This window comes from Sapajus apella, unplaced genomic scaffold (assembly GCF_009761245.1).
Source record: "Sapajus apella isolate SASKATOON/1434 unplaced genomic scaffold, GSC_monkey_1.0 scaffold1, whole genome shotgun sequence".
In the NCBI taxonomy this organism is placed as follows: domain Eukaryota; kingdom Metazoa; phylum Chordata; class Mammalia; order Primates; family Cebidae; genus Sapajus; species Sapajus apella.
Window position 1 is genome coordinate 67,708,694 of NW_022436941.1, and position 13,178 is coordinate 67,721,871.

General features: G+C 41.7%; 2 protein-coding genes across 5 annotated transcripts in view; one reads left to right on the forward strand and one right to left on the reverse strand.

Moving 5' to 3' along the window:
* The window catches only part of PTCD2 (pentatricopeptide repeat domain 2), a 45,191-nt gene extending 44,137 nt beyond the window's left edge, over nt 1–1,054 (reverse strand). For 3 of the 4 annotated variants that reach the window (XM_032278810.1, XM_032278808.1, XM_032278807.1), the window contains exon 1: nt 872–1,054. In XM_032278810.1, coding sequence (XP_032134701.1) covers nt 872–998 — 127 coding nt within the window. In that variant the 5' untranslated portion in view covers nt 999–1,054. The remainder of the gene's footprint in view (nt 1–871) is intronic. The other variant, XM_032278811.1, reaches the window with a different exon arrangement.
* A 54-nt stretch (nt 1,055–1,108) lies between these two features.
* MRPS27 (mitochondrial ribosomal protein S27) overlaps nt 1,109–13,178 on the forward strand; it is a 99,980-nt gene continuing 87,910 nt past the window's right edge. Inside the window, exons 1-2 of the mRNA XM_032278802.1 lie at nt 1,109–1,227; nt 7,506–7,583. Coding sequence (XP_032134693.1) covers nt 1,155–1,227; nt 7,506–7,583 — 151 coding nt within the window. The 5' untranslated portion in view covers nt 1,109–1,154. The remainder of the gene's footprint in view (nt 1,228–7,505; nt 7,584–13,178) is intronic.

Sequence of the window (13,178 nt, forward strand, 5' to 3'; positions counted from 1 at the left end):
TAAAATAAGGCTTGACAGCGTTAAATATTTTTACCGTCACTCACTAGCATTTTCTAATTTAATTTTTTTCATAGAGATGTTAAAGGATAGTTTTGAAAAATGAAGAAACATGCTAAAGGTCTTTTAGATTGTTAGCAAAAGTGAGACTCCATAAGACCTCTGCTCCCAAACTGCAGAAAAGAAAAAGAAAAGCAGGGCGCGGTGGCTCACCCCTGTAATCACAGCACTTAGTTGGGGAGGCTGAGGCGGGTGGATCATGGGGTCAGCAGTTCGAGACCAGCCTGGCCGACTTAGTGAAACCCCGTCTCTAATAATAATACAAAAAATTAGCCGGGCATGGTGGCGCGCGCCTGTAGTCACAGCTACTCGAGAGGCTGAGGCAGGAGAATCGCCTGAACCTGGGAGGCGGAGGTTGCAGTGAGCTGAGATCGCGCCGCTGCACTCTACCTTGGGCGACAGAGCAAAACTTAGTCTCAAAAAAAAAAAAAGAAAAGAAAAGAAAGAAAGAAAGAACAAGAAAAGAAAGAAAGAAAAGAAAAGGAAAGAAAGAAAGAAAAGAAAAAAAAAAAAGAAAAGAAAAAGAGAAATGTCACCCAAGGCGGGAAGGGTGTTCCTGAAGAGCAACGTCGCCCCATCTGAGGGAGTACTACAGCCCCAGGGTCAAGACCCCAGCCATCCTTCGATTTGCAGGCACTGGGGGTATCCACGACCCCAATTCAGGGGCAACCACTGAATCCACGTGCAACTAGATGGCAAGGGTGAGCTCCAGGCCAGTGAGTGACTTAGGAGCTCCAAAGAGATGCTAGCTGGGGTCTAATACTCCCTTCTCTCCCATCTCGCCCCTCCTTCACTGGGCTAAGGCTGCCGATACCTCCGAGAGGGCAGCGGTAGCAGGCAGAGCCGGAGCCTCCCGCCCCGGGATACGCCGAAAACTGCAGGGCCTGCAGGAGAACTCCACAGGAAGGCCGAAGTGCAGCAGCCATACCGTCACGGACCATACCAACTGCCGGAACCGTGGCGAGGAGGCGGGGCGTCGGTCCTGACGCCGAGGGCGACGAACAGGATTCGTCCAATTCTGGGCGCCCCAGAGGTCGAGTAACCCCGCCCCTTCCTCTGTCCGTAACCCCCCCGGCTTCCTTTTGGTACGCTCCAAGATGGCTGCCTCCATGGTGCGGCGCGGGATTTTCCTGACGCGGCAAGTGGTTGCGTCTCAGCTCTTCCCTGCAGGTTGGCGAGACAGCTTCATTAAGGCCCCTGATTATTCTGTTCTTGAGTGAAGGGAGCGGAGGGTTTTCAAGAGAAGAGAAAGTGTTTCTGGAATCTGATTGCTAGGGAAGCCATTTGGGGTGTTTGGTAGCGCAGAAAAAGGAGACAAGGTCTCTGATCCATTTCCTCCCCTAAAGTAACAGTGTGTGCCTCTCCAAAGGTATGAAGAGCAGTGGAAGGTTGTGGCATGAGGGAATTTGCGTATGATTCACCAGATTTATATGTTGGGGTGGTCGTCTTTTTGCTGACTACGAAAAACCCAAATGTGTGCCGGACACAGTATCCCACGCCTGTGGTCCCAGCACTTTGGAGGTCCGAGGCGGGCGGATTTCTTGAGGCCAGGAGTTCGAGACCCGCCTGGTCAACATGGCGAAACCCCATCTCTACTAAAAAATACCAAAAAAATTATCTGGGCGTAGTGCACGCGCCTATAACCCTAGCTGCTCGGGGCGGGGTGGGTGTGTGGGCTGAAGCAGGAGAATCGCGTGAGCTCGGGAGGCGGGGGTTACAGTGAACAGAGATAGGGCCACTGCATTCAAACCTGGACAACAGAGCGAGACACTGCCAAAAAAAAAAAAGAAAAAGAAAAACTTAAATGTGTCCATTCCTGAGGCTGTGAAGTTTTTCTCCCTTCTGAGGTTTCTTTAGAGGGACTTTAGATAAGCATTTTCCCCGCCACCTCACATTTAGCTGGACCCCTGGTCTTCGTGGAATACTTTTTAAATATTAATCTTATTTTATATCATTTTATATAATGACCTTGAGCACAACTTTTGATTGACCTTTCTTTGCTAGTTTTTCACGTGTAGACAATAAATGCTAATAGTTACTTGTAAATTACTTTGATATCTGAACGAAATGGCAGCCCACTCAAAACCTGCATACTGGATCTGTTAATGAAAACATTGGGAAAATTTGTTTGAGACTGAGTTTCGCTCTTGTTGCCCAGGCTGGAGTGCAATGGTGCTATCTCAGCTCACCGTAACCTCTGCTAACCAGGTTCAAGCAATTCTGCTTCAGCCTCCCAAGTAGCTGGGATTACAGGCATGTGCCACCACGCCCAGCTAATTTTGTATTTTTAGTAGAGTTTTCTCCATGTTGATCTGGCTGGTCTCGAACTCCAGACCTCAGGTGATCGGCCCGCCGGAGCCTCCCAAAGTGCTGGGATCACAGGCGTCAGCCACCGCTCTGGGCCAAAAAGTTTTAAAGTTTTTACAAAAGCCAAATTGGCAGTGATTCTAACCGCATAATCCAGACAGATGTATTTGATAATTTGATAAAAATGCAATAATCACACTCTATTTTTCCAGCGCCTTTTATCTTCCCTTTCCAACCTACCTCACATGCCCTATTTTTTTTTAAAAAAGCAAGGCTCACACTTCTTTAGGAACAGCCATTAAACATCAATGTGAAACCTCATAGTTGGCCACCAGTTTTCTGAAGATTCCGTGGTTGACCTGGTGAAAAGTTATGCACAGTGTTTGCCACCTTAGTAAGAATTAGCTGTGTAGCTATTTTCCGTTCATGTGGTTTCCGTGAACAACTGCACACAGAAGGCCTTCTGGGAGTACTGTCTTTCCTCACCATCACCTCCGCAGCTTTTTAATCTTCCAGTTCAGAACTGTTGAGCAATGATCTAGATATTGTCCTTTCTGACTCCACAATATAGAAGGGTGACTACTTATGCTAGACTGAAGCATGTGCTAGAATGAAGGCATGGAGAATAAGAGATAATAATAAGTAGAGAGTAAGCAAGTCATTGGCATCGAGGAGTACAGTTGGCTTCCTTGTCCGAGCGTTCTGACTCTGCAGATTTAACCAACTGCACATCAAAAACACTAAAAAAGAAAAAAAAACCCTAATAGTAATAACAATATAACAATATTTTTTAAAGACATTTAAAGAAAAATACAATATGACAACCACGTACATTGTATTTACATTGTATTAGGTATAATAAGAAATCCAGAGATGACTTAAAGCAGCTTGTCTAATCCTCAGCCCAGGACGGCTTTGAATGTGGCCCAACACAAATTTGTAAACTTTCCTAAAATATTATGAGATTTTTAGCATTTTTAATTTTTTTAGCCCATCAGCTATCATTAGTGTCAGTATATTTTATGTACGTGTGGCCCAAGACAATTGTTCTTCCAGTGTGACCCAGGGAAGCCAAAAAAATGGACACCCCTGACTTAAATTAATGCAAGGGGATGTGTGTGGATTATTTGCAAATACTACGCAATTTTATGTAAGAGACTTCTGCATTCTCAGATTTTGGTATCTGAGGGGGCATCCTAGAACTATCCCCCATGGATATCCAGAAACAACTGTATATAGTTTAACCCCCTCTCCTCAACTTATGCTTACATAGAGAAGGCTGCTATTATTCCCCACAGAAATAAGAGATCCTCCTGGTTTTAAAATTGAAATTCAATTTGTGTAGAAATGCAACTATCAGTTGTAAATGGGTTCTCTGAATTGATGCTTTTGGTTCTGTTTCTAAGACTGTCAGAGCATAGAGGGATGCAGGATGTCACTTAGTTTAGCTTTATTTGCAACTGTAAGATATGAAATTTTTTAACAGCTGGTAAAATTCAAACTAAAACTCAGGTCTCCTTACTCTGAATTGGTGGACAGCCATATACCTAACATAATGCCATCAGCTTTTTATCCATCTTTGCTGGTAGATCTAGGAATATAACTAATAATTTATTATATTATTTCTATTGAAAATGCCTTCTAAATTCCAAATATCTAATTTTTTAAAAATCACACTCTATTTGAAATGTGGGCACTTACATAATTATAGTCTTTTCTGGGTGGGTGCAGTGGCTCACGCCTATAATCCCAACACTTTGGGAGGCCAAAGTGAGCAGGTCAAGAATTTGAGACCAGCCTGGCCAACATGGTGTAACCCCACCTCTACTAAAAATACAAAAATTAGCTGAGTGTTGTGGCGAGCGCCTGTAATCCCAGCTACCCAGCCTGGGCAGGAGAATTGCTTGAATCCTGCAGGCAGAGGTTACAGGGAGGCAAAATCACACCACTACACTCCAGCCTGGGCTACAGAGTGAGACTCTCTCAAAAATATATGTATATATATAATAAATTAAGTAATTATAGTCTTAGTTCCCCTTTTGAAACTGTCTTAGGAAACCTTATTGTTGCCTCATTATTTTATTTGTGGAACTCAGATTTAGATATGTTAGTCTAGTAAAGATCTGTGCTTATAGTAAGGGAATGATTGGGCTATGTATAAATTCACACAGATGTGTTTGCATTTGTTTGTTTCAGTTGGAAGGTAGATAGAGAATAACAACAGCATTTTAGTATTGTGTTTAATCAGCCCCCATGCCATCTAGTTATGTTGGGCTTTTGGTCTGCTGTGACTTCAACATAATTATCTGTCATCTTTTCTGTTTTTTAAAACAGGGTTGTTGAGATATACTTCACATGCCATACAATTCTTCCGTATATAATATGCAATTCAGGTTGGGCGTGGTGGCTTACACCTGTAATCCCAACTGTTTGGGAGGCCAAGGCTGGTGGATCACCCATTTCTACTAAAAATACAAAAAATTAAGCCAGGCGTGGTGGCAGGTGCCTGTAATCCCAGCTACTAGGGAGGCTGAGGCAGGAGAATCCCTTGAACCTGGGAGGAGGAAGTTGCAGTGAGCTGAGATCTCACCATTGCCCTCCAGCCTGGGCAACAAGAGTGAAACTCTGTCTCAAAAACAAACAAAACAACAAATGAAGTATACAATTCAAAGGTTTTAGTATAAACACAGAGTTCTGCAGCCATTGTTATCATCAATTTTAGGACATTTTCATTATCCCAGAAAGAAATTCCCTGCCCATTTGCAGTTGCTCCCCCTTTCCCCTCTAGCTTTCCTGATCCCCACCTCTAGCCCTAAGCAACCGTGAATCTACTTTCTGTCTCTACAGGCTTGCCTGTTCTGGATAGTTCATATAATGGAATCATATATTTGGTCTTTTGTGACTGGCATCTTTTTTACTTAATATGTTTTCAAGATTCATCCATGTTGTAGCATGTATTAGTACTTCATTTTTTATTGCAAATACTATTCCATTGTAAGGGTATGCCACTTTTTATCTGTTCATCAATTGATGGATATTTGGGTTGTTTCCACTTTTTGTCCATTATGAATAATACTACTGTGAACATTTGTGTACAAATTTTCTGTGGACACAAGTTTTCACTTTTTTTTTTTTTTTTTTTTTGAGATGGAGTTTCGCTCTTGTTATCTAGGCTGGAGTGCAATGGCGCGATCTCGGCTCACCGCAACCTCCGCCTCCTGGGTTCAAGCAATTCTCCTGCCTCTGCCTCCTGAGTAGCTGGGATTACAGGCACGCACCACCATGCCCAGCTAATTTTTTGTATTTTTAGTAGAGACGGGGTTTCACCATGTTGACCAGGATGGTCTCGATCTCTTGACCTCGTGATCCACCCGCCTCGGCCTCCCAAAGTGCTGGGATTATAGGCGTGAGCCACCGCGCCCGGCCACACATTTCTTGATTGTAAACCTGGGAGTGGAATTGCTGGGTCATAGAGTAACTCCATGTTAACATTTTGAGGAACTGCCAAATTCTTTAAAAAGCAGCTGCATTGTTTTATGTTCTCTCCAGTAAGGTATGAGTTTCTGGTTTCTCTGCATCCTCCCCAGCAGCTGTCCTTATCTGTTTTTTGATGGTAGTCATTGTAGTGAGCGCATTCGTTTCTATAGGTGATTTTGTTTTGCATTTCTCTAATGGCAAATTATGTTAAGCATCTGTCATTGTGATTTGGCTGTTTGTGTGCATTTTTTTTTTTTTTTCTTTTTGAAACAGTCTCACTCTGTTGCCCAGCCTGGGGTACAGTGGCATGATTTTGACTCACTGCAACCTCTACCTCCCAGGCTCAAGCAGTTCTCCCGCTTCAGCCTCCCAAGTAGCTGGGACTACAGGTGCATGCCACCGTGCCTGGCTAATTTTTGTATTTTTTGTAGAAATGGGTTTTTACCATGTTTCCCAGGCTGGTCTCGAACTCCTGAGCTTAAGCGATCCCCCCACCTCTGTATATATAATTTTAAAGGTATATCTGTTTAAATCCTTTACCCATCTTTTATTTGGTTTGTCTTTTTTATTTTTGAATTGTAGGTTACTGAAATATTTTGGATACAAGTCCTGTATTGGATAAATGTTTTGCAAGTATTTGCTCCCATTCTTTGGGTTGTACTTTCACTTTCCTGAGATTGTACTTTGAAGCACAAGTTTTAAATTTTGATGAACTCACCATGCATTCTTTCTCATTCACTTCTTGAGCTCATGTTTGTTAAGCGCTGCCAAAGGCTAGGCATTATGCCAGGAGCTAGGAATACTGGTATGCTATCTTGAATGTTACTCAGCTTTGGCTTAGTGAGTGTCTTTTATTTGCCACTAGGCTGCTGGGCCATTGGGTAAGATACTACTCTTTCCTTTATGTGACATGAGTTAAACCTAAGGATCTAACATGAAAATGTTTTTAGGCGTAATAATTATAAGGTATTTAATTCATGAGTTAAGCAACCGTCAGCAGGTGTTTTTGGTTTTAAGAAAGGGTTCTAGGGCTTGCCTGGGGTATAATTTACTAGGAACAAGTGGTTCTTAGTCTTAAAGTTATAGGAACAAAATTATCAGCATTTTTATCCATAAAATTATAGGCATAGTGCAGTGGTATGTGTATTTAGTCCTAGCTACTTGGGAGGCTGAGGCAAGAGGATTGCTTGACTGCAGGAGTCCTGGGCTGTAGTGCACTATACTGATCAAATGTCCACAGTAAGTTTGGCATTGATATGGTGACTGACCTTCTAGGAGCAGGGGGACTACTAGGCTGCTTCAGGAAGGATGAACCAGGTTGGAAACAAAGCACATTAAAATGCCTTTGCTGATCAGTAGTGGGATTGTGCCTGTGAATAGCTACTGTACTCCAGCCTGGGCTTTATAGCAAGACCCTGTTGATTTTTATTTTAAAAAATTGTTGTGAAAATTCTGTTTTTCTGTGTCTTCTACTTGTTAGGGGTTGAATGCATTTTGTTCTTAACTGAATTGTGAACTATGCAATATTGGTTGCTGTATTGTATTAGATTTTTTAAGATATATAATCTAGTAATTGAAAGGATAGCAATGATATATTTAATAAAATATATAAAATGAACCTGTTGTAAAGCCATGCCTGTTGAAATAATTGCCTGTTTCTTCAGGTAAAAGATGCCTGCTTTCTGCAGCCTATGTAGACAGCCACAAATGGGAAGCAAGAGAAAAAGAACATTGCCATCTTGGTAGGTACCTGTTGAACTATTTATTACGTGTCATTTTCAGTCACTCCATATGTCTTCCATTATTTATGTATATTATATATATATGAAATTTTGCTTTTACGATGATTCAATTCAAATAAGCACATTTTAAGTCTTAAAGAGTTAGACTTTTATATATGGCAAAATCATTTTTATCCTGTTTATTTATAATATTTCATTTTTTGCTTCCATGATTAGTCTCCTTAGCCTATGTAAACAGCTCTTTTGTTTCTTGTCCATTTTCACCATAGGGTTTTCATTCAGCCTGTCTGTTTTACAGAATTTCGTATTTTATATTTCATTCTGACTTATTATCAATCTCTTCATTTTCTTAACTCCTCTTGTGGTCTTCAGAGCCCTTTTTGACTCTTCTGTATTTCATTGCCAGGTGACAGGTTTGAAAGTGATGTTACAATCTCATGTAAGCTGTTTAGGGAAGATAGTTGATTAACATCTTCCCAGGCTTTAGGCTTGTAATTATACTTTCTTTTCTCCCGTTCCCTATGTTATATTACACAGACAACAGCCTTTCTTTTATAGAATACCAAGCCCTAAAAGAAATCACTGACTCAGTGCACAGTTTTTAAAGATGTACATATTTTAGACTTTTGGTTCTGCCTGCCCTTTGGTACATATAACATCATCGGAACATTAATAAAGTAAATAGATTGATGATAGTTTTATGAGACTGATGTAATTTTTGGATCAACTCCAATGCTGATCTAATATATTCCCCCAGATTTCTTTTACTGTTTTTGGGCTTGTGTCACATAAGAATAAAGTCCCTTGTGTTTATGAATTTTTCCCATAAGTGCAGGAGACATTGCTGTCTCTAATGGTCACCTTATTGGGTTTTCAGAGATCTCATCCTTTTCTTTCCCGATGACGTGACTGCACAAGCAGGACTGGTTGTGAGCTCTGGAATGGGTGTATGTGCACAGGCCAGCTAAAGCAAAGATGTGGAAGATCTGAAATAAGTAATCATAGCTTCTCTGTGAGAAACTTACAGTCTGATTCTCTCTACAAGAGACCCTAGGTAGCCTTCTCGTAACGAATGCTTTATCATACTCTTCCTCTAACATCTTGAAACTAAATTCATAGATTTAAAAATCAATATAACTCCTTCACTATGATGCAGAGGAGAAACAAAAGAGAAGTAATTTAAACAATATGTATTTCAGTGTGTAAACAAATGCCTAGGCAAAACTACAGTAAGAAACAATGAAGTAGGTAAAAATTGCATATAAATGTGGAATCACTGTAGACATGGAAGAAATCTAGCTGGGTCCAGTTGTGGTATACTGGTGAATTCAAATACCAGGAGTAGCAGTATCATAATGACATAATTTTATTTTTAAAATGAAAAACTCTTAGTAAAATTCTGATTCATTCAAAGGTCTGTCTTCCCTCAAGATGGAGTTGCATTTATGGAAAATTGTTTATTTTCCATAAGAAAAGAATACTTTGCTTATATGAAAAAATGGAGTTCCATTAATTATAAATAGGTTGTTTTTTTGGTGGTGTGATTGTTATGTCATAAATGGCATGGCAAATTTATCTTTTTATTTAGATTTTTTTTTTTTTTTTTTTAAAGACAGAGTCTGCTCTGTCACGCAGTCTAGAGTGCAGTGGCATGATCTCAGTTCACTGCAGCCTCCACCTCCTGGGTTCAAGCGATTCTCTTGCCTCTGCCTCCCGAATAGCTAGGATTACAGGCGAATGCCACCATGCCCAGCTAATTTTTGTATTTTTAATAGAGATAACGTTTTGCCTATTGGCCAGGCTGGTCTTAAACCCCTGGCCTCAGGTGATCTGCCCACCTTAGCCCCCTCAAAGTACTGGGATTACAGGCTTGAGCCACTGCACCTGGTGGGAAATAATTTTAAACTTACAAAAACTGCAAATAATTCCTCTATACCTGTGTGTTTTCTGCTGTTTATAACAGAATACCTGAAACTGGATCATTTATTAAGAAAAGGAATTTATTTTGTATAGTTAGAGGGGCTGAGAAGGCCAATGTTGAGAGGTGGCATCTGGTGAGAGCCTTCCTGCTGGTGAGGACTCTGCAGAGTCCTGAGGTGGCTCAGGGCATCACATGGAAAGGGGGCTGAGCATGCTAGCTCAGGTCTGTCTTCCTCTTACAAAACCACCAGTCCCACTTCTATGATAATCCATTAATCCATTAACCCATTAGTCCATGAATGGATTAATTCATTCATAGGGCAGAGCCCTCATAATCCACTGGCCTATCAATACTGTTACACTGGGGATTAAATTTCAACATGAGTTTCGGTGGAGACAAATATTCAAACCATAGCACTACTTTTACTCATGTTCACCTGTTATTACCATTTTGATCCATTTGTTTTTGCTTTCTCTCTCCTTCTTCCCCTGTATACATACTTTCTTTAATCATTTGGGCCTTTGTTGCATATAATATGTATAGCTCTTTATCCTGAATACTTCAGAGTACATTACCTGAGATAAGGTAATACTGTTGTATAATCATAGCACAGTTACCAACTTCAGAAATTTTGACATTAATATAATGCTTTACTATTCATATCCCAATTTTGGAAATAGACCTAATAATGTCTCTGATAGCATTTTTCCTCCTCCAGTACAGGGTGCTGTCTAGGATCATCTATTACATTTAGTTGTCAGGTCTGTTTAATCTTCTTTCATCTGAAATTGTTCCTTATCCTTTCTTTGTTTCTTACAACATTGTCCTATATATTTTTAAAGAATTCAATCTCTCTCTCTCTTTTTTTTTTAATAGAATATTCCTCTTTTGGATTTTTCTGCTGTTTTCTCATTGTTGTGATGCTTCCCCAGCCAGAATACTCTGAGTGATGTTGTGCCCCTGCCAGGGTATCACATGTGGACATACCTGATACCATATGCCTTCATTGGTCATATCAACTTTGATCACCGAGTCAACTGTGTCTGATTTCTCCACTGTAGAAATCAGACTGGTTTTCTCCCTTTTGATTAATAGGATATTTACGGGGAGACACTTTAGTACAATGCAAATAGCTGTTGCTTATCAAAAGTATGCTCTTAGATTTAGCATCAATTCATGGCTTTAGCCTGAATCAGTTTTTACTATGATGGCTGCAAAGTGATGATTTTCCAACTCTGAAAATTTCTCCAGATTTTCTAGCTAACACTCAGTATCTACTATAAGCAAGAACCCTTCATTTTCTCTCATTTCTTTCTCATCTGTTTATTATCATGCATTATGTTTAAATCATCTATTTGTGAGTTTTTTTAATGATTCATTACCCTCCTCAATTATTTTGGTGGTCTAATCATCCCATACTTGGCTGATAGAAGCCCTTTCAAGCTGGCTTCCATTTCCCCCGACTCCCTTCTTTTTTGATAACTTACTTTCTCCCATATAACAAGGTGTTTCAGGCTCATTTTGCACCTTTTCTAGCCTAGCCCTGGAATCAACCATTTCTCCAAGGAGCTCTGGTTACTTTTGGTGAGGAATGACATTAGCAAACAAGATCTAGGTGCTAGATGTCCTTTTGCTACTGTGAAATATTTGCTTCTTGGCCCATTCAATGGACAGATTTTGGAAAAATATGAATGCACATACACATAAATACATACATGTACACATATGCATGTACACATACTATATATATTTTGCAAATAATGAGTTCATACCAATCCCAAGTTCTTCCCCATGGGATTCTTCTTGCCTTGCTCCAGTCCATATTTGTATCTCCCGTCTTTCATACTGAGAGCCCTGGCTCCCACTAGAGACAGTGTTTTGACATACAGGACAGTCTCAGCATTGCAGGTCATCTGAATTTCCTGTCTTCTGCCCATTAAGTGCCAGTAATGCCTTCCAGTCATTGTGACAGTTAAGAAAAACCTCCACATACCCTAAAATGCCCTGTAGGGCTAATACTATGCTTTTAGGGCACCACTGTTCTAGTGATAAGACCAGCATGGACTCATAGTTATACAGCAAGGCGTGTTCTGATGTGCCGTATATGAATTTATAAGCAAAGTACAGTGAAGCATACAGATAAGGAAATGATGAATTCCAGGAAAGCTTATTAGCACTTTCCTAGGTATATAGGGAAGATTAAGAAATGAGGTCCCTGTGCTTGGTGTCTTTGTGTTGGGTATAGTCAATCACACAAATCCAGGGAACATTGTCATGGATACCTGAGTAAGCAATAACTGTTGGCCAAAGAATGAGTCTAACCTGCAACGGGTTGCGCATGGTGACTCACTCCTGTAATACCAACACTTTGGGAGGCCAAGGCGGGCAGATCACTTGAAGTCAGGAGTTCAAGACCAGCCTGGCCAACATGGTGAATTCCTATCTCTACTAAAAATTAGCCGGGTGTGGTGATGGGCGCCTGTAATCCCAGCTACTTGGGAGGCTGAGGCAGGAGAATCACTTGAACCTGGGATGTTGCAGTGAGCCCAGATCACGCCATTGCACTCCAGCCAGACTCCGCCTCAAAAACAGTGCCAGGCGCGGTGGCTCATGCCTGTAATCCCAGCACTTTGGGAGGCCAAGGCAGGCGGATCAGCTGAGGTTGGCAGTTCAAGACCAGCCTGACCAACATGGAGAACCCTGTCTCCACTAAAAATACAAAATTAGCTGGGCGTGGTGGCACATGCCTGTAACCAGCTACTTGGGAGGCTGAGGCAGGAGAGTTGCTTGAACCTGTTAGGCGGAGTTTGCAGTGAGCCGAGTTCGCGCCATTGCACTCCAGCCTGGGCAACAAGAACGAAACTCCGTCTCAGAAAAAAACCAAAAAACAAAAACCCGGCAATGCGCAAATATCACATGGAGGCATCTGTTACCTTTTCTCGGTTAAGACTAATTTTCTTGGAAAAGCAGTACTAGCTATCATTTACTGAATTCTTGCCTGCCACCATGGCAGCTGTCCCCTTTGCCTAGAATATCGTCGTACATTCTGAATCTCTCCAGTCAGAATCCATGTTTGCTGCCCTATATTATTTCAGCACTTTGTGCCTTCCTTGCTTGTGATGTGCTGGAGTTTGCACTTGGGAGGCCAACTTCTGGGTGTCAGCCCCAGTTCTGTGGCCTTCAGCTGACACCCTCGGTTTCTGTGCCTATAAATTAAGGATGATGGTAATGCCTGCCTCGCTTTCTGACATGCAGGTGCTTCAGGATCATGTGGATTGAGGAGTCCCTAGGCCCCTCGTTTTTCACTCTATATAAGACAGGTGAAGTAAGGTTTTGGAACTCACACTGCTTGGAGTAGAGACCTTTTGAGACTTTTTCCTCGTGTGTACTGGAATGTAATTGTTGCCGTTCTTTTCAAAATGGACATTGTTATCGGTTTTACTCGACATCACTACTCGCTTTCCCTAATTTTTATTTAAGCGTTTGGATTAAGCAGTTGGCCCTGAGCTGGGAGGCGGCAGAGCGGTAGGGAGAGCGCCCGTGGCTGCAGCTGTGGAGATGGGACAGTAGGTGGCAGTGTGGCCCCTGCAGGAATCTGCCGTCCCTTGCATGAAGGGCGGCGAGTGAGCGCGGGGCTGTCGCGGGGCGTGCGCGCGCGGGGCTGTCGCGGGGCG